Source organism: Linderina pennispora (assembly GCF_002104995.1).
Source record: "Linderina pennispora strain ATCC 12442 chromosome Unknown DL89scaffold_6, whole genome shotgun sequence".
NCBI lineage: Eukaryota > Fungi > Kickxellomycota > Kickxellomycetes > Kickxellales > Kickxellaceae > Linderina > Linderina pennispora.
In genome coordinates, this window is record NW_024468254.1 from 562,458 (window position 1) to 575,264 (window position 12,807).

The 12,807-nt window shown below is 54.0% G+C and overlaps 3 protein-coding genes across 3 annotated transcripts; 1 reads left to right on the forward strand and 2 right to left on the reverse strand.

The window, feature by feature from the left end:
- Positions 1 to 49: 49 nt before the first annotated feature.
- DL89DRAFT_246151 (Aldo/keto reductase) lies at positions 50 to 1,116 on the reverse strand (the record flags this gene model as incomplete). Its single annotated transcript, XM_040885103.1, has 1 exon — positions 50 to 1,116. One exon carries the CDS (start codon positions 1,114 to 1,116, stop codon positions 196 to 198), a length of 921 nt encoding a protein of 306 aa, XP_040743749.1. The 3' UTR covers positions 50 to 195.
- A 2,470-nt stretch (positions 1,117 to 3,586) lies between these two features.
- DL89DRAFT_283712 (uncharacterized protein) lies at positions 3,587 to 8,981 on the reverse strand. The gene is made up of 4 exons (XM_040889748.1): positions 8,610 to 8,981; positions 8,450 to 8,476; positions 8,212 to 8,290; positions 3,587 to 7,831 (listed from the first exon to the last, which is right to left on the reverse strand). Exons 1-4 carry the CDS (start codon positions 8,704 to 8,706, stop codon positions 3,676 to 3,678), a joined length of 4,359 nt encoding a protein of 1,452 aa, XP_040743750.1. The 5' UTR covers positions 8,707 to 8,981; the 3' UTR covers positions 3,587 to 3,675.
- Positions 8,982 to 10,342: 1,361 nt separating this feature from the next.
- DL89DRAFT_267337 (heat shock protein Hsp90:ATP-binding region, ATPase-like protein) lies at positions 10,343 to 12,662 on the forward strand. The gene has a single exon (XM_040887457.1). The coding sequence runs from the start codon at positions 10,377 to 10,379 to the stop codon at positions 12,447 to 12,449; it is 2,073 nt and encodes a 690-aa protein (XP_040743751.1). The 5' UTR covers positions 10,343 to 10,376; the 3' UTR covers positions 12,450 to 12,662.
- The last annotated feature ends 145 nt before the right edge of the window (positions 12,663 to 12,807 follow it).

The window sequence follows — 12,807 nt, forward strand, 5'->3', positions numbered from 1 at the left end:
TATTGGAAAACCCATGCGGAATCCCCGCTACTAGGTGCCAGCAAATGGTATTTAAGCGAACGCTGAGTGCGCATACGGAGCCCATAGCTAAGCCGCGCATGGCCCTGGACAAAGCTGCGCCATTCTCAGTGAGTAAGCCGTCTCGGATGTGACTGAACAACCCTAGCAGCATGATACATAGCTGGCAGACGCTACTCATGCCTCCTCGAAGCCGAACATGCCCTGGTACGCTTTGCCAAAGAAGTTGCCTGGTTCGGCAAACCGCGCCCGGTGGGTGATGGCGTTGATCTTGGCAAAGTCCTCATCGGTAATGCCTGCCAGATGGAAGTTCTCGATAATGCGCTCTTTGTTAGTCGACTTGGGGATGACGACCGTCCCGCGCTTAACACCCCAAGCAAGCAGTACCTGTGACGGCGTGACATTGCGCGCCTTGGCAATTTCGGTAATTACTGGGTCATCGCGCAGATTGAACTCAGCAGTGGAGCCCAGTGGCGAATAAGCCGTCACCAGGATCCTGTTGGCCTTGCAGAACTCGACGAGCTTGGGCTGCGGCAGATACGGATGCAATTCGACTTGGTTCGTAGCCGGCACGACCGAGGTGTTAGCCAGCAGACGCTCGAGATTGGCCTGCGAAAAGTTCGACACACCAATGGCCCTGGTCTTGCCCGTCTCCAGCAGCTTCTCCATGGCCTTGTATGTCTCGACAAAGTCTACCTGGGGGTCGCACTCCGGGATGCCCTCGTATGGCTTGTCTGGCAGCGTGATGCTGAGCGTTGAGTGCATGAGGTACATGTCGACATAGTCCAGGCCAAGGTTCCTCAGAGATTCATCGAGACCCTTGGCAACATCCTCGGGCTTATGGAACGTGTTCCAGAGCTTGGTCGTGACAAACAGCTCGGATCTAGGTACGCCGCTGTTGCGGATTCCCTCACCGACCTCGGGTTCGTTGCGGTAGATCCACGCTCCATCAATGTGCCGGTATCCGGCACAGATCGCCTCCTCGACTGCCTTGGCGACAAGTCCAGGCTCAGAACGCCAGGTCCCGAGACCGATGGCGGGCATCTTGGCACCCGTGTTGAGGGTGAACGACTGGGCTGAAGTAGCAGGCGACGACATGGCTAGAGATTGGTGAGTTGGCAGGTTCAGAATTTATTGGTTTCTGGGATTGGCAGACACCTGTAGCCTGGCACTTGGGGTTTTATACCCTGGCATGGTGGAGGCACATCATCTAGACCTCACTAGGATTCCCCTCATCCACCGACATGCATCGGAACTGTCACCCTTTTTGAAATACTCTGAGCATCGGTTGAGCCTAGGTTTTAAGGAACGGTAAAGCATGCGGGTTCCATTATGTTGCGGCCACAAGCCATGCCAGTGAGAGGATTGCTTGTTTGATATCTCAGCATACACAAGATTACAAATCCTAGCAACTTCTATCCCCTCCGATACAATTCCGACTACAAAAAAGCGCTGATATTCTCGGAAATACTATATGGTCTTGGCACCTGCCTCACTGCCGAATATGTCAACAGCCTAAACATTTGATCCCAGACTGATCTTGTGATTGGCGATGTATTCATAGGGTGAATTTAATTTTATGCGCAGCCAGACATGATTGGGCTGGCCATTCAGTCAACAAAGGGCTGCTGGATATTTGCACTTTTTTCTTCACTCATTCAGCATTTTCAACCCCTGCATTCTCCACCTCTTTTGCAATGACTATCGGCCCATCACACCCCCTGTCGGGCTCAAAGCGCAAACGCACCAACACTAATATACAAGGCGCTGGCAACAAGACCAGCCAGCCACCAGCAACACCCGAAACTAAAAAGCAAAACACACGGGCGTCGAGTAAAAGTATCTATTTAAAGCAGAAATATTCTACATGCATTAGCGACCACAAACATTTAATATTGATGATTTCTATCAAATAAGTCAAGTAGGCGGGACTGCTAGTAGCCACAGCATGACATACGGATTCACACCCTCGAAGCACTCGTCGCAGAGCGCTGGCGCACTGTCCAACACGTCGAGGGATCTATCAGATATCCAAGAGGAACGGAAAGGGCGGGGGGAGGCAGATATAGCGGAGTGTCTGCAGGAGGTTAAAGATGCTGTGCTGAGGTATATACATTCTCTATTTTTGCTCTGTGGTTTTAAAAAGTTGTGGAATACTAAAATGCAACTTCAAAGCGGAAGAGAACAAAGTGGAAACTGCAAATGTTGTGTGGAATCATTTTAATCATCGCCGTAGCTCAGACATGGCGCATTGGCGAAGCCGGGAAAACAGGCTGTGATTGATCATGCCTTAAACTCTGATGATATGGTATTCTGTTGCGCTGATGAGAAGTTTTCGTTGGTTCGCGCTGGGTCAGTTGAAACCACCACGTCGGTCTTGACATCGCTGGGTACGAAACATATCTTTGGACAAGTGCAACATAATAATAATAATAATCACCACTATAATTATCATAATCATAGTGCTTTACCTCCATGTGATGTGAATATAACATACTTGTTATTTGAGCAGATGTGGTGCATGGTAAAGACTGCCTACTATATTTATCCTGAAGTAAAAATGCACTAATGAGCACTTTCGGAAAAGCTCCGGATGGCAGTCATGTCATTGAGAGTTTTGGTTAACATCTGCTCCAAGTCCATACTGTGTTCATTCCACTCATCAGTTTGTTCTATTGCCTCTGGGCTTACATATCTCACGACTAGGTTTTCTGATGCAAGAAGAGATTCTCGTGCAATTTTTCCAGCAACTCCAATTTCATGTTAGCTCACCCTATTGCTGCTGTCACTGTTAACTCCATGGAGAAGGAACAACAGAAAATCAGTGTAATGTCCAGCTATCAGCTTCTCATCTTTATTGTCTGTGCTGTGCTGTGCTGAATTTAGGCATGGGTGGGTCTGGCTGCATTCAGATGCGAATCTGATAGCCCGTCAACGCCAGCTACATCTGCTCTTGCTGGGACTCACAAGCACTTGCAAGGTATTCTCCATTCTACTGGCTATTCTGGCAATGATTTTGTGCGTAGCACCAACCACAGTCAGGTTCTTTGGCTTGATGACTGCGCCCAATCCATCAATACCATTGAGCCAGAAATGTCCTCTCCAGGCCATTTCTGAGCTGTGACAGGTACCCCTTATGTCAGGCTTTGCTTTTTGTTCTCTGTCGGCATCTGGAGGGTTTCGCCATCATTTGTGCTAGGCTTTAGAGATCTCTTTGCCTTTTGCGACGACTTGATGACCTTGAGTCTTGGATAATAATTATCACATCTCGCTTTAACGACTGATGCTGGTGTGTTGGTAGACTCTGGTGTCCCAATGGGACTGATCTTCACTTGAGAGGGTTTGCGCCGAGCTATTATGCATATGAAATATATATTACCATGAAAGAAACAGCAGTAGATATGGAGGTGGGACAATGAATAGAAGCAAGAAACTGTGGCCTGCCTAGAGAGCGCAGTCTACTTGTTTCCTCAGTCTAGAAATCGAAACTCGTTCAAAAATCATCATCACTAAATCAATACGGCTGGGGATTATATGGTAAATCGACTGAGAATTGACAGCAAAACATCGCCAAGCCAGTGTAGTTGAACTCGCAACTTGCTGTGAATATATTGTAAATGATGCATGGAGAAGAAAGAGGGTGAAGGGGCTGGTATATCACAGGCAGCTATACGAAGCGATCGGTAACCACCCATCGGTGTCAGTATGGTACATGATTATCCATGCCCCGCGCTCCTTGACCGTGTGCCGCAGGATGTACCCCTGGTCCTTTGGCTGATACACAAACTTTTGCTGCTGACCGCTGGGGCTGCGCAGCTGCAGGTGGAACAGGCGGTCGTCGCCGACAGGCACCAAATGGAAGTACACAGACTCGCCCAGCCGGAACTCGCCCTCGGCCGGCTCCTTGATGTAAAACTCGTTGGGAGTCGCTGCATTTGGCTGCACGAACGGCGCTACACATGGCCGTCCCGTATGCACCACCGGGAACATACACGCAAGCGGATATGTCTTTGACGTGGCAATGGTCTTGATGCTGCCTTCTTCATCGACATCCTTGATGCGCGAATAGTCAGCGCCTGTAGCCGACCGCTTTTCCTTGTTATGCAGGAATCCCAGCAGCTTCTGTGCCGTTCTTGGCGACGCAGGCATCGGCCCGTCGGACGCACGCTTCGGCTGCAATGCCAGACGCGTGCCACAGTACACCTTCACTAGGCCGCGCACGTCTTGGCTGCGTACACCCACCAGGATCTTGACCATGCGCTGGCCGCGGTAGTCAACGCACTGTGCCAGCAGTGGTTGTCGGGCGACAATGCGCCCGCTACCATTGCTGTCATGCAACTCGACCTCGGCAAACACAGACAACGTCGAGTCGCGCAGACATAGCACCAGTGGCCGAACTTCCTCGTCCTTCAGCTCGATTCGCGGGACATGCGGCAGGTTCAGTAGCTTCACTTTGCTCTGGAAAAACGCCGGCCGCACATACGGCAGCATCCAGAAAATCGGCAGCGGCACCACAGGGTCCAGGTACTGCAGCTCAGGCTGGGACGGATAGTGTGTGTAGATGAGCTCCTTGGGCGTTGCCAAGAAAAACCACGTGTCAGTTTTTGTGGTCAGATTCATGATATGCGAGCGCGCTGCACATGCTGTGTCCACCAGCCTGTACTCGCCGTCAAGACATACCGAGTTCCATACATGATTCGGAACCGGCAGTACAGCTCCACGGTAACTGTCAAGTGGCTGTCGCATGTATCCACTGATGGTCTGGCACTCAATGCCCAGAGCGTCCATCATGGCCTTGAACAGGTACGCATACCCGGCACCACGCGACCGCTTGCGCTGCACCACAATGCTGGGCAGCTCTTGCTGCTCGTACTCGTCCGAGTTTTCAGGCGGTGGACTGGTGTCATACTGCACGTTAGTCGCGATCCACATGAAGACGGCGCGCACCCGCTCAATCGGCGTGTTAAACGGTCGCCCCACATGCTGCGTGGCCAGTGCCTCGGCACTGACCTTGCTGGAGCCGGTTTTAATCATTGCTACCTGGCGGTCCACCTTGGACCAGTTAGTCATCTGCGGATGCGACACGGTGCCACCAAACTTGAACACGGGCTTGGCCATCTTGACAAAGTTGATCGGGGTCACGTTGGCAGGCAGCGACCCAGTTACGCGTTCGTCTAGCTGTGTCACAAACCCATCAGGAATACCGGCACTAGCTGACGAGTGCGTGCGGGAATGGGGTCTGTACATTGGGTCATTCATGTATGTTGGCGACTGTGACGGCCCAATGTTGGCAGGGAACGGCGACATTGCGCCGTCGCGTCGTGCAAACGTACCAGACGGTGCCGATGAGAATGTGCCCTGCATGCCGGTAGGGGTGGGCGGGCCGCGCGGTCGCTGGGTGTTATCGGATTTCACTGTGTCGCTCTGGCCGGGAGTAGCCGTCGGCGTGCGCATCTGCACTGACGACCTCGATGGCATCAGCGTTGACCCACGCGCGGGACTGCTTCCAAAAGATGCTGGGCGCATTTGATCCGCAGCTGGTGTGGTAGTTGCTTGGCTGGAAGGAGCGCTCTGAGCCAACTCCGGCATTGTGGATGTAGCTATTGATGCTGCACGACTTGGTCGCTGTTGCAAAGTAGGTGTTTGCTGCTGTAGTCTATCCTGAACTATGCCCTGTGCGGCGCCAGGCATCATTGTGCCTTGCGGGCTGGCAGCTGCAGGCGCTGTTGTCAGTTGCGGGCCAGCTGTGTGGCTGCGTGGGCGGCCATATGTATCTAAACCAGCAAGCTGCGTGCTAGCCTCAGGTGTCGCCGTACCTTGCTGCTGTGATTGCTGCTGTGATTGCTGCTGCTGCTGTTGATACTGTGGAGGTTGCTGCTGTTGCATGAATGCAGGTTCCATAGACACAGGCGTCACGCTACTCGTCGGGCGCTGCATCTGCTGCTGGTTGTAGAACCCTGCTGCGCTGACCGGTTGCGATGGCACGGTCTGATAGTTGCTGATTGGCATGCCTGTAACTGGATCCACATACTGTGTCATCGGCTGCTGCGCTGGGTACTGCATCAGAGGGGGCTGCATCTGGAACGATGAGAATGGCCGTCCCTCATGATCCACCGTGGGCACCAGCGGTATTTGGTTGCCATGCTGGTCCATCCCCATCATTGTGCCATCTGGCAGCTGATACATGTACACTATCGGAGATTGGAGCACCGGTATCTGCTGTGGGAACTGCGAGACCTGCGACTGCGGGCGCATCGTTTGTGGCTGCTGCACCTGCGAGACAGGCTGTGGAGGAACTGGCAGACCTGATTGCTGCGGTTGCTGCTGCGGTTGCTGTGGTGGCTGGATTGATGTAACGGTACCCTGTGAGTACGCAATGGTCTGGATAGTGCTCTGGCTGCGGTGCAGGTCGTTTGTGTCGCTGAGGGTAGGAGTATCAATAGAGAAATTCATCTGGCGCTGGAAATCAGAGGCAAGATCATAGCGCGTGTCATAGTTGCCATTATATAGTGCCTCGTGCGCTGCTTTAGGCTTCTCCACAGGGGTCTGGACTATACGCACGCTGCCAGCATTCGGGCGGATTCGAGCCTTATTCTTTGTTGCCTTCGGCTTATGCGACTCGCTGTCGTTGTGTTCAGCCGTGGCCCGCAGTCCTCCTCCCCCAACCAGATTGATGCTGTCAGTGCTGCTGAACCAGCTCCGGTGCAGCATTCCGTTCTCTTCAGACCCCTTGACGCCCACTGATACATCACTGACAACCGAGCTGTTCTTTGATGCGGGGATCATTGGTAGTCGTTTGGACCGCGTCGACTCAGTCGACTCGCTGGACGATGTGGATACATACGATGAGAATCTGTTTGAGCCTTCCGAGGCCGGCGACAGCATTGCTTGGGGGCGCTCCTCATCAGAGTCCTCAAACAGATACTCGGCCTCGTGTCGCTTGGAACGCGGTGCATCCTCTGCTGGTGACGGAATCTTGTCAACCCGCGACTCGCCACGCAGGTCCAGGCTATTGGGATCCACTGTGTTTGTCGTCAGCGATGCCATAGACACCGACGACGTGTCAATAGAGCTCGCCATCCCGCCATGCGAATACATTGATGCATACGACGCCTGCACCGGCTGGCTGTACCCATCCTGTGGCGCAGGAACACCGTATGCTGCGCGATACGCGCCGTCGTCGGATCTGAGCGATGAGTCTGCCCGTGCCCGCAGCGACTCGGCTCTAGGCATTGCCCGCGGCCCATGCAGCAGGCTGCTCGACGGCCGATTGGTAGCAGCCGCCTCCTCAGCGCGCACAGTTGCCTCACGCATGCTTTCAAACGATACGTTGAACTCAGTCCCGCTCTGTATCGTCGACATTTGAGAGTTGGTGCGCGATACCTGCCACAGCCCGGTCTGTGCCATAGGGAACTGATGTTGCTGGTAATACTGCTGTGGTGCTGGGCCATTCAGGTACTGCGGCTGCTGCTGTTTCTGCGGCGACGGCGCTGCATTCTGGTACTGGGTCATGGGGCTAGCACTGCGTGGGGCCTGGCCAGGCTGTGTGTGGTCCTCGTACAGCAGCTTCATGCGTGTTGGCTGGCGAGGCATCTGCGATTGGATCCTTTGCTGCTGGACTTGCTGCTCGTTGTCTGCGAGGTTCAAGAGAAGAGATTCCAGTGACCCTGCACTGTCCGTGTTGCCGTTGGGCTCATTATGTGACCCCGCACCGCTGCTGCCTGCGTCCCGCATATGTGCCGGAGTCAGCACATCCCGCAGTCGCGCCAGCCGCTCTGCCGTCTTTATCGCCTCTTGCGTAGTTGCCTCATCCCTACAGTAGACGCGGAAGCGGTATTAGAAGGTCAGATTATGTACACTTTTTGCCTCCCACACATGCGCCCCCGCGCACGATGTGTAAGAATGAGCGACCGGGTCAGCTCCACACGAGACATCCCTCTACAGAAAAAGAGCGTGAGCCGCAGTAACCTGCTACGCTCACCCCTCCGCGCTTTGGTGTTGGTGGCTATTAGACTATTCCAGGGACAAAGGGCAGTAATGCTGGACGATTCTGCTCCGTGGTATGAATAGACCAAAGAGCTACACAGCTCCTCGCCCTATGCCGCCAAGAATGCAGTCCAGCGACGCAGACGACTATCCCCCACCCATGTCCATTTTCTCCTTCTGTGCCAAGCGCTGGCTCTGAATACTTACGCAAACTTGACCAGGCATGCCGGGAACAGGCCGTCCTCGTCGGTGTTTAGAATCCGTCCACGCCACCAGTTCGCGTCCGCTACAGTATATAAAGCACAGAAGGATTCACCAAGCTTAGCACACCTATATCCATTGTTGCCATCTCCTAGCCGGCCCAACCCCTCATAACCACAGCATGGCTATATATGGCAGAATGGTGATTCCTCCACGCGTGATTGTTTGCGCCAAGTGCACCTACCACAATCGAGCACCTCGATAACATCGCCTACACGCACGCCAGTTGTCGCAAAAAGAGGTATTAGATATGAAAGAGCAGTCGCCAGCATCGGCACTGTGCTGGATTGGTGGCCATAGAGTCCTCAGCTGCGGCTTACGGTCCTGCGCCGTTGCGGCCTTACCTTTCTTGAACGGCAGGTCCTCGACGCCCTCGCCTGCAAACGTGTACAGCGCCTGGGCAAAGTACCGGCCGTCGCGAATTCCTTCGGGCGCAATCATTTAACCGCTGTGTGTCTGTCCGCAACTAGAATGCAGCTGTGCCAATAACGAGCGGGCTCTATGCGCAGAACCCTGACTAATAAAAACGTGAATTGCAAAGGAGGTGGCCAAATGACTATGCGAATAACAGCGAATAACAAGTGTGTGGGAAAAACAAAAAGGGAGGTGAGAGATAATACCAAAACCAGAGCTTTTCGCCAGTGGTAGTCTTGAACAAGGCGAGAAGAGAAAAAAGTAGAGGGAAAATGGGTTTTAGAAAAGAAAGGCGAGGTGGGGGACGGACTAGCAATAGTATGAATTTTGTGGAAGCAGTTGTTTCTAAAAATCCTGAACCACGGAGGTATTTGAGTGGAGGAGCAAATAAACGTGCGGAGTACCCTACGATTGCCGCATAGCTGCTGCTGCCAGCATGCATGTACCAGCGAGCGCTCTATTGCACGCAAGAGGGGATGCCAAAAGAAATCAGCAATGGGTGTTGAAACATACACAGCTTCGGTGTTGGTGCTCATTTCCATTTTAGGCGCTGTGGATTGAAACCGTTTTGACAGATGGTTTTGTTTACAAGGCCGGTCCGCGCCATGTGCTGATAGGCAACCGTACATTGTCTGCTCGCTGAAAAAAGATCTGACCGCAAATAGTCCCAGTTCTGATACCGGGCTATCCAAACAAGCACAAGGCGGCGTCCCCGTCCTCCCTCCGATGTGATGGAGCATGTCAGTGCGAGCTCTCTTTTTTCAGACCGAATTCAGATCCATCACAAAGGCTGTTTTCCGAGAATGTCCCCAGGATGCATTCGCGAGCCTATGAGAATTCTCTCAGCAATCTTGCGCCTTTACCCAGGATTGCAATTTTGGGCACCAGCAGAGAATGCAGCCTCCGAGACTCAGCCTAATCGTGACGTGACTAGGCTGCCTCCAGCTCGCATCAGCTTGCTGGCGAGGATGTTGATCGTGGCAGATTATCAGTTAATAGAGTTGCTGACATACGGACATCGAGTATTATAGCGAGGGAGAGCCCTACTTGTCGAGACCACTAGTGGGTCTGCTGACATGGGTGGAGTGGCAAGTAAAAAAGCGGTATAGTTTGGCAGTAGAGTTAGTTTGCTTTACGCAGTAGCGCCTGTCGACACCTAGGTCATCAATGTGCATCTTGTGCACGCCATACTGTTCCAATGGGAGCAAGCCCATTGTTGATTGTTGAAATGCTACGCCAGAAACGGAAAAGTAGCAGGCTGCTATTCTTGGACGCACCACGGGCGAACTGCAAAAGAGACGATGCTTGTGTAGAAGCACGTAATCGTCAACCCGGCAAACATGCACAGCATTCAAGGCACTGCTCTTGGCACAGATCCTGGCCGATCCAAGCAGCGCACGCGTATGCAGCCAAGGTTCTTAGACTTGAACAAGAGGCACGACCCGGTGGAGCTGAGGCGAAGGCAGCCGAGGTGCGAACTCACTGCCGCTGGCATAGTTTCTGGATGGCTGGTCCTCTGCAGCAACGGCAGCATTAATCTCTTGAGTTAACTGGCAGATACGATGATCAAACAACAGTCTGTAATTACCGTAATCGCCACGTATGAAGCCCCTCGATCGCCTGCTGGATCCTGCTCCAAACCATTATCACGTCTCTGCCTTTGCTTTCCTTTAACTGTTCCGAATTTCCTTTTCAAAATGCGCCAGCTCTCGCTCCGTACACCCGCTCTCCGCCTTGCTGCAACCCGCGCCCTCAGCACATCGCAGCCACGCGGCACACTCGCCGCAGCCATGGCGACCTTGGCCTCAGCCAAGCATCTGCGTACGGCCAGCACACCGGCGATCAGCGCCATTGCTCGCCCTCGCTTCACCGCGATGCGCAGCTACTCGACAGAAACCGAGGTGGGCGAGACGCACGAGTTCAAGGCCGAAACAAAGAAGCTCCTGCACATTGTCGCGCATTCGCTGTATTCGCAGCGCGAGGTGTTTGTGCGTGAGCTGATCTCGAATGCATCTGATGCGCTGGAGAAGCTGCGGCACTTGCAGGTCACGTCGCAGGATGTGCAAACCGACAAGCCGCTGGCGATCGATATTTCGGTGGACGCGGACGCCAAGACCATCACGTTCCAGGACTCGGGCATTGGCATGAGCGCCGAGGAGCTGAAGGAGAACCTGGGCACAATCGCGCGGTCGGGCTCCAAGGCGTATATCGAGAAGATGCAGGAAGGCCAGGATACCAAGGACATGGCTAACACGATTGTTGGCCAGTTTGGCGTTGGCTTCTACTCAGCATTTATGATCGGTGACAAGATCACGGTGTTTACGCGCTCAGCGCAGCCCGGTAGCCAGGGATACAAGTGGGAGTCGGACGGACTCGGCTCCTACACACTGAAGGCGGCCGAGAACGTTGATGTGGGCACAAAAATCGTGATCCATGTCAAGGAGGACGCCAACGAGTACCTGGATAAGGGCAATCTGGAAAAGATCATCTGCAAGTACAGCAACTTTGTCGGATTCCCGATCTCGGTCAACGGCGAGAAGGTCAACACAGTCGAGGCACTGTGGACCAAGGGCAAGAATGAGATCAGCGAGGAGGAGCACACCGACTTTTACCGGTTCATCTCACGCAACCTGGACCAGCCGCTGTACACATTGGTGTACAAGGCCGATGCGCCACTGTCAATCCGCAGCATCCTGTATGCGCCGACCAAGGATCCGGAGGCCATGGGCTTTGAGCGGGTCAAGCCTGGCGTCAGCCTGTATTCGCGCAAGGTGCTGATCATGGCCAATGCCGAGAGCCTGTTGCCCGACTGGCTGCGGTTTGTGCAGGGCGTGGTGGACTCTGAGGATCTGCCCCTGAACCTGTCGCGCGAGCTGCTGCAGAACGGCCCTGTGATCAACCGCCTCAAGTCAATTGTCACCGGCCGCATCATCAAGTGGCTCCAGGAGGAGGCTCGGCGGGACGAGGCCAAGTTTGCTGATTTCTCCAAGACCTTTGGTGCCTACATCAAGGAGGGTGTGTGCCAGGATGTGGCCAACCAGGCTGAGATTGCGAAGCTGCTGCGCTTCGAGACGTCGAAGGAGGAGGCCGGCAAGCTGGTTGCGCTCGAGGACTACGTCGCGCGGATGCCCGAGGACCAGGAGCACATTTACTTTTTCTGCACGCCGAACCGGCGCCTGGGCGAGGACAGCCCGTACTACGAGCCGTTCAAGCAGCACGGCGCCGAGGTCCTGTTCCTGCACCACCCGCTGGACGAGTTTGTGATGGGTCGTCTGCAGAACTTCAAGGGCAAGCGGCTCGTGTCTGTTGACTCGGAGGACGCCGCCGCAGTGCTCAAGAAGTGGAATGCCGAGGACGCCAAGACTGAGGGCTCCGCCGAGGCGCTGTCTGAGGAGCAGTCGAACGAGCTGACGGCGTGGATGTTTGGCAAGCTTGGCATGCCGGTCAAGGAGGTCAAGGTGGCCGACCGGTTCATGACGTATCCGGCGGTGGTCACGGATTTCGAGTCGCCGGCCGTGCGCCGCATGATGAAGATGATGGCCGGTGGCACTGACATGCCGCTGCCCGTGACGCCGTGCAATCTGGAGATCAACCCGCGGGACCCGATCATCAAGGGTCTGTTCGGCCTGAAGAGTACAGACGAGGAGCTGGCGGCCAAGGTCACAAAGCAGCTGCTGGACAATGCGCTGATTACTGCGGGTATCATGGACGACCCGCGGACCATGATCAAGCAGCTCAACGAGATTCTGGCTGCCACTGTCAACAAGTAGACAATCTCTGAACTATAAATCTACAATGCTGAGGTCCTGGTGAATGCTTGAATTCAGCCTACAATTGAAGCGCGTCCTCCCAAGCCCTTCTCAGGGCGCAAGTAACAAAGAGCGCATCTGACAATGTTTGCTGAGCAATAATCCATACACGAGGTAGGCCATGCAGATCACAACACAGAAGCCAAAACCACAGTTTCTGCGTCTGTTGGGGAGCGACCGCGCCAGACAGATCGATGCAATAATAGCCAGGAAACGGGCAACTAGCAAACATCAATAGCTGGCAGCGGTTTGTGGATATTGCGAGGAGGAACATTTAGCGGGATGTTGAGTAAAAAAGATTGTATTCGTTCAGAAGAAT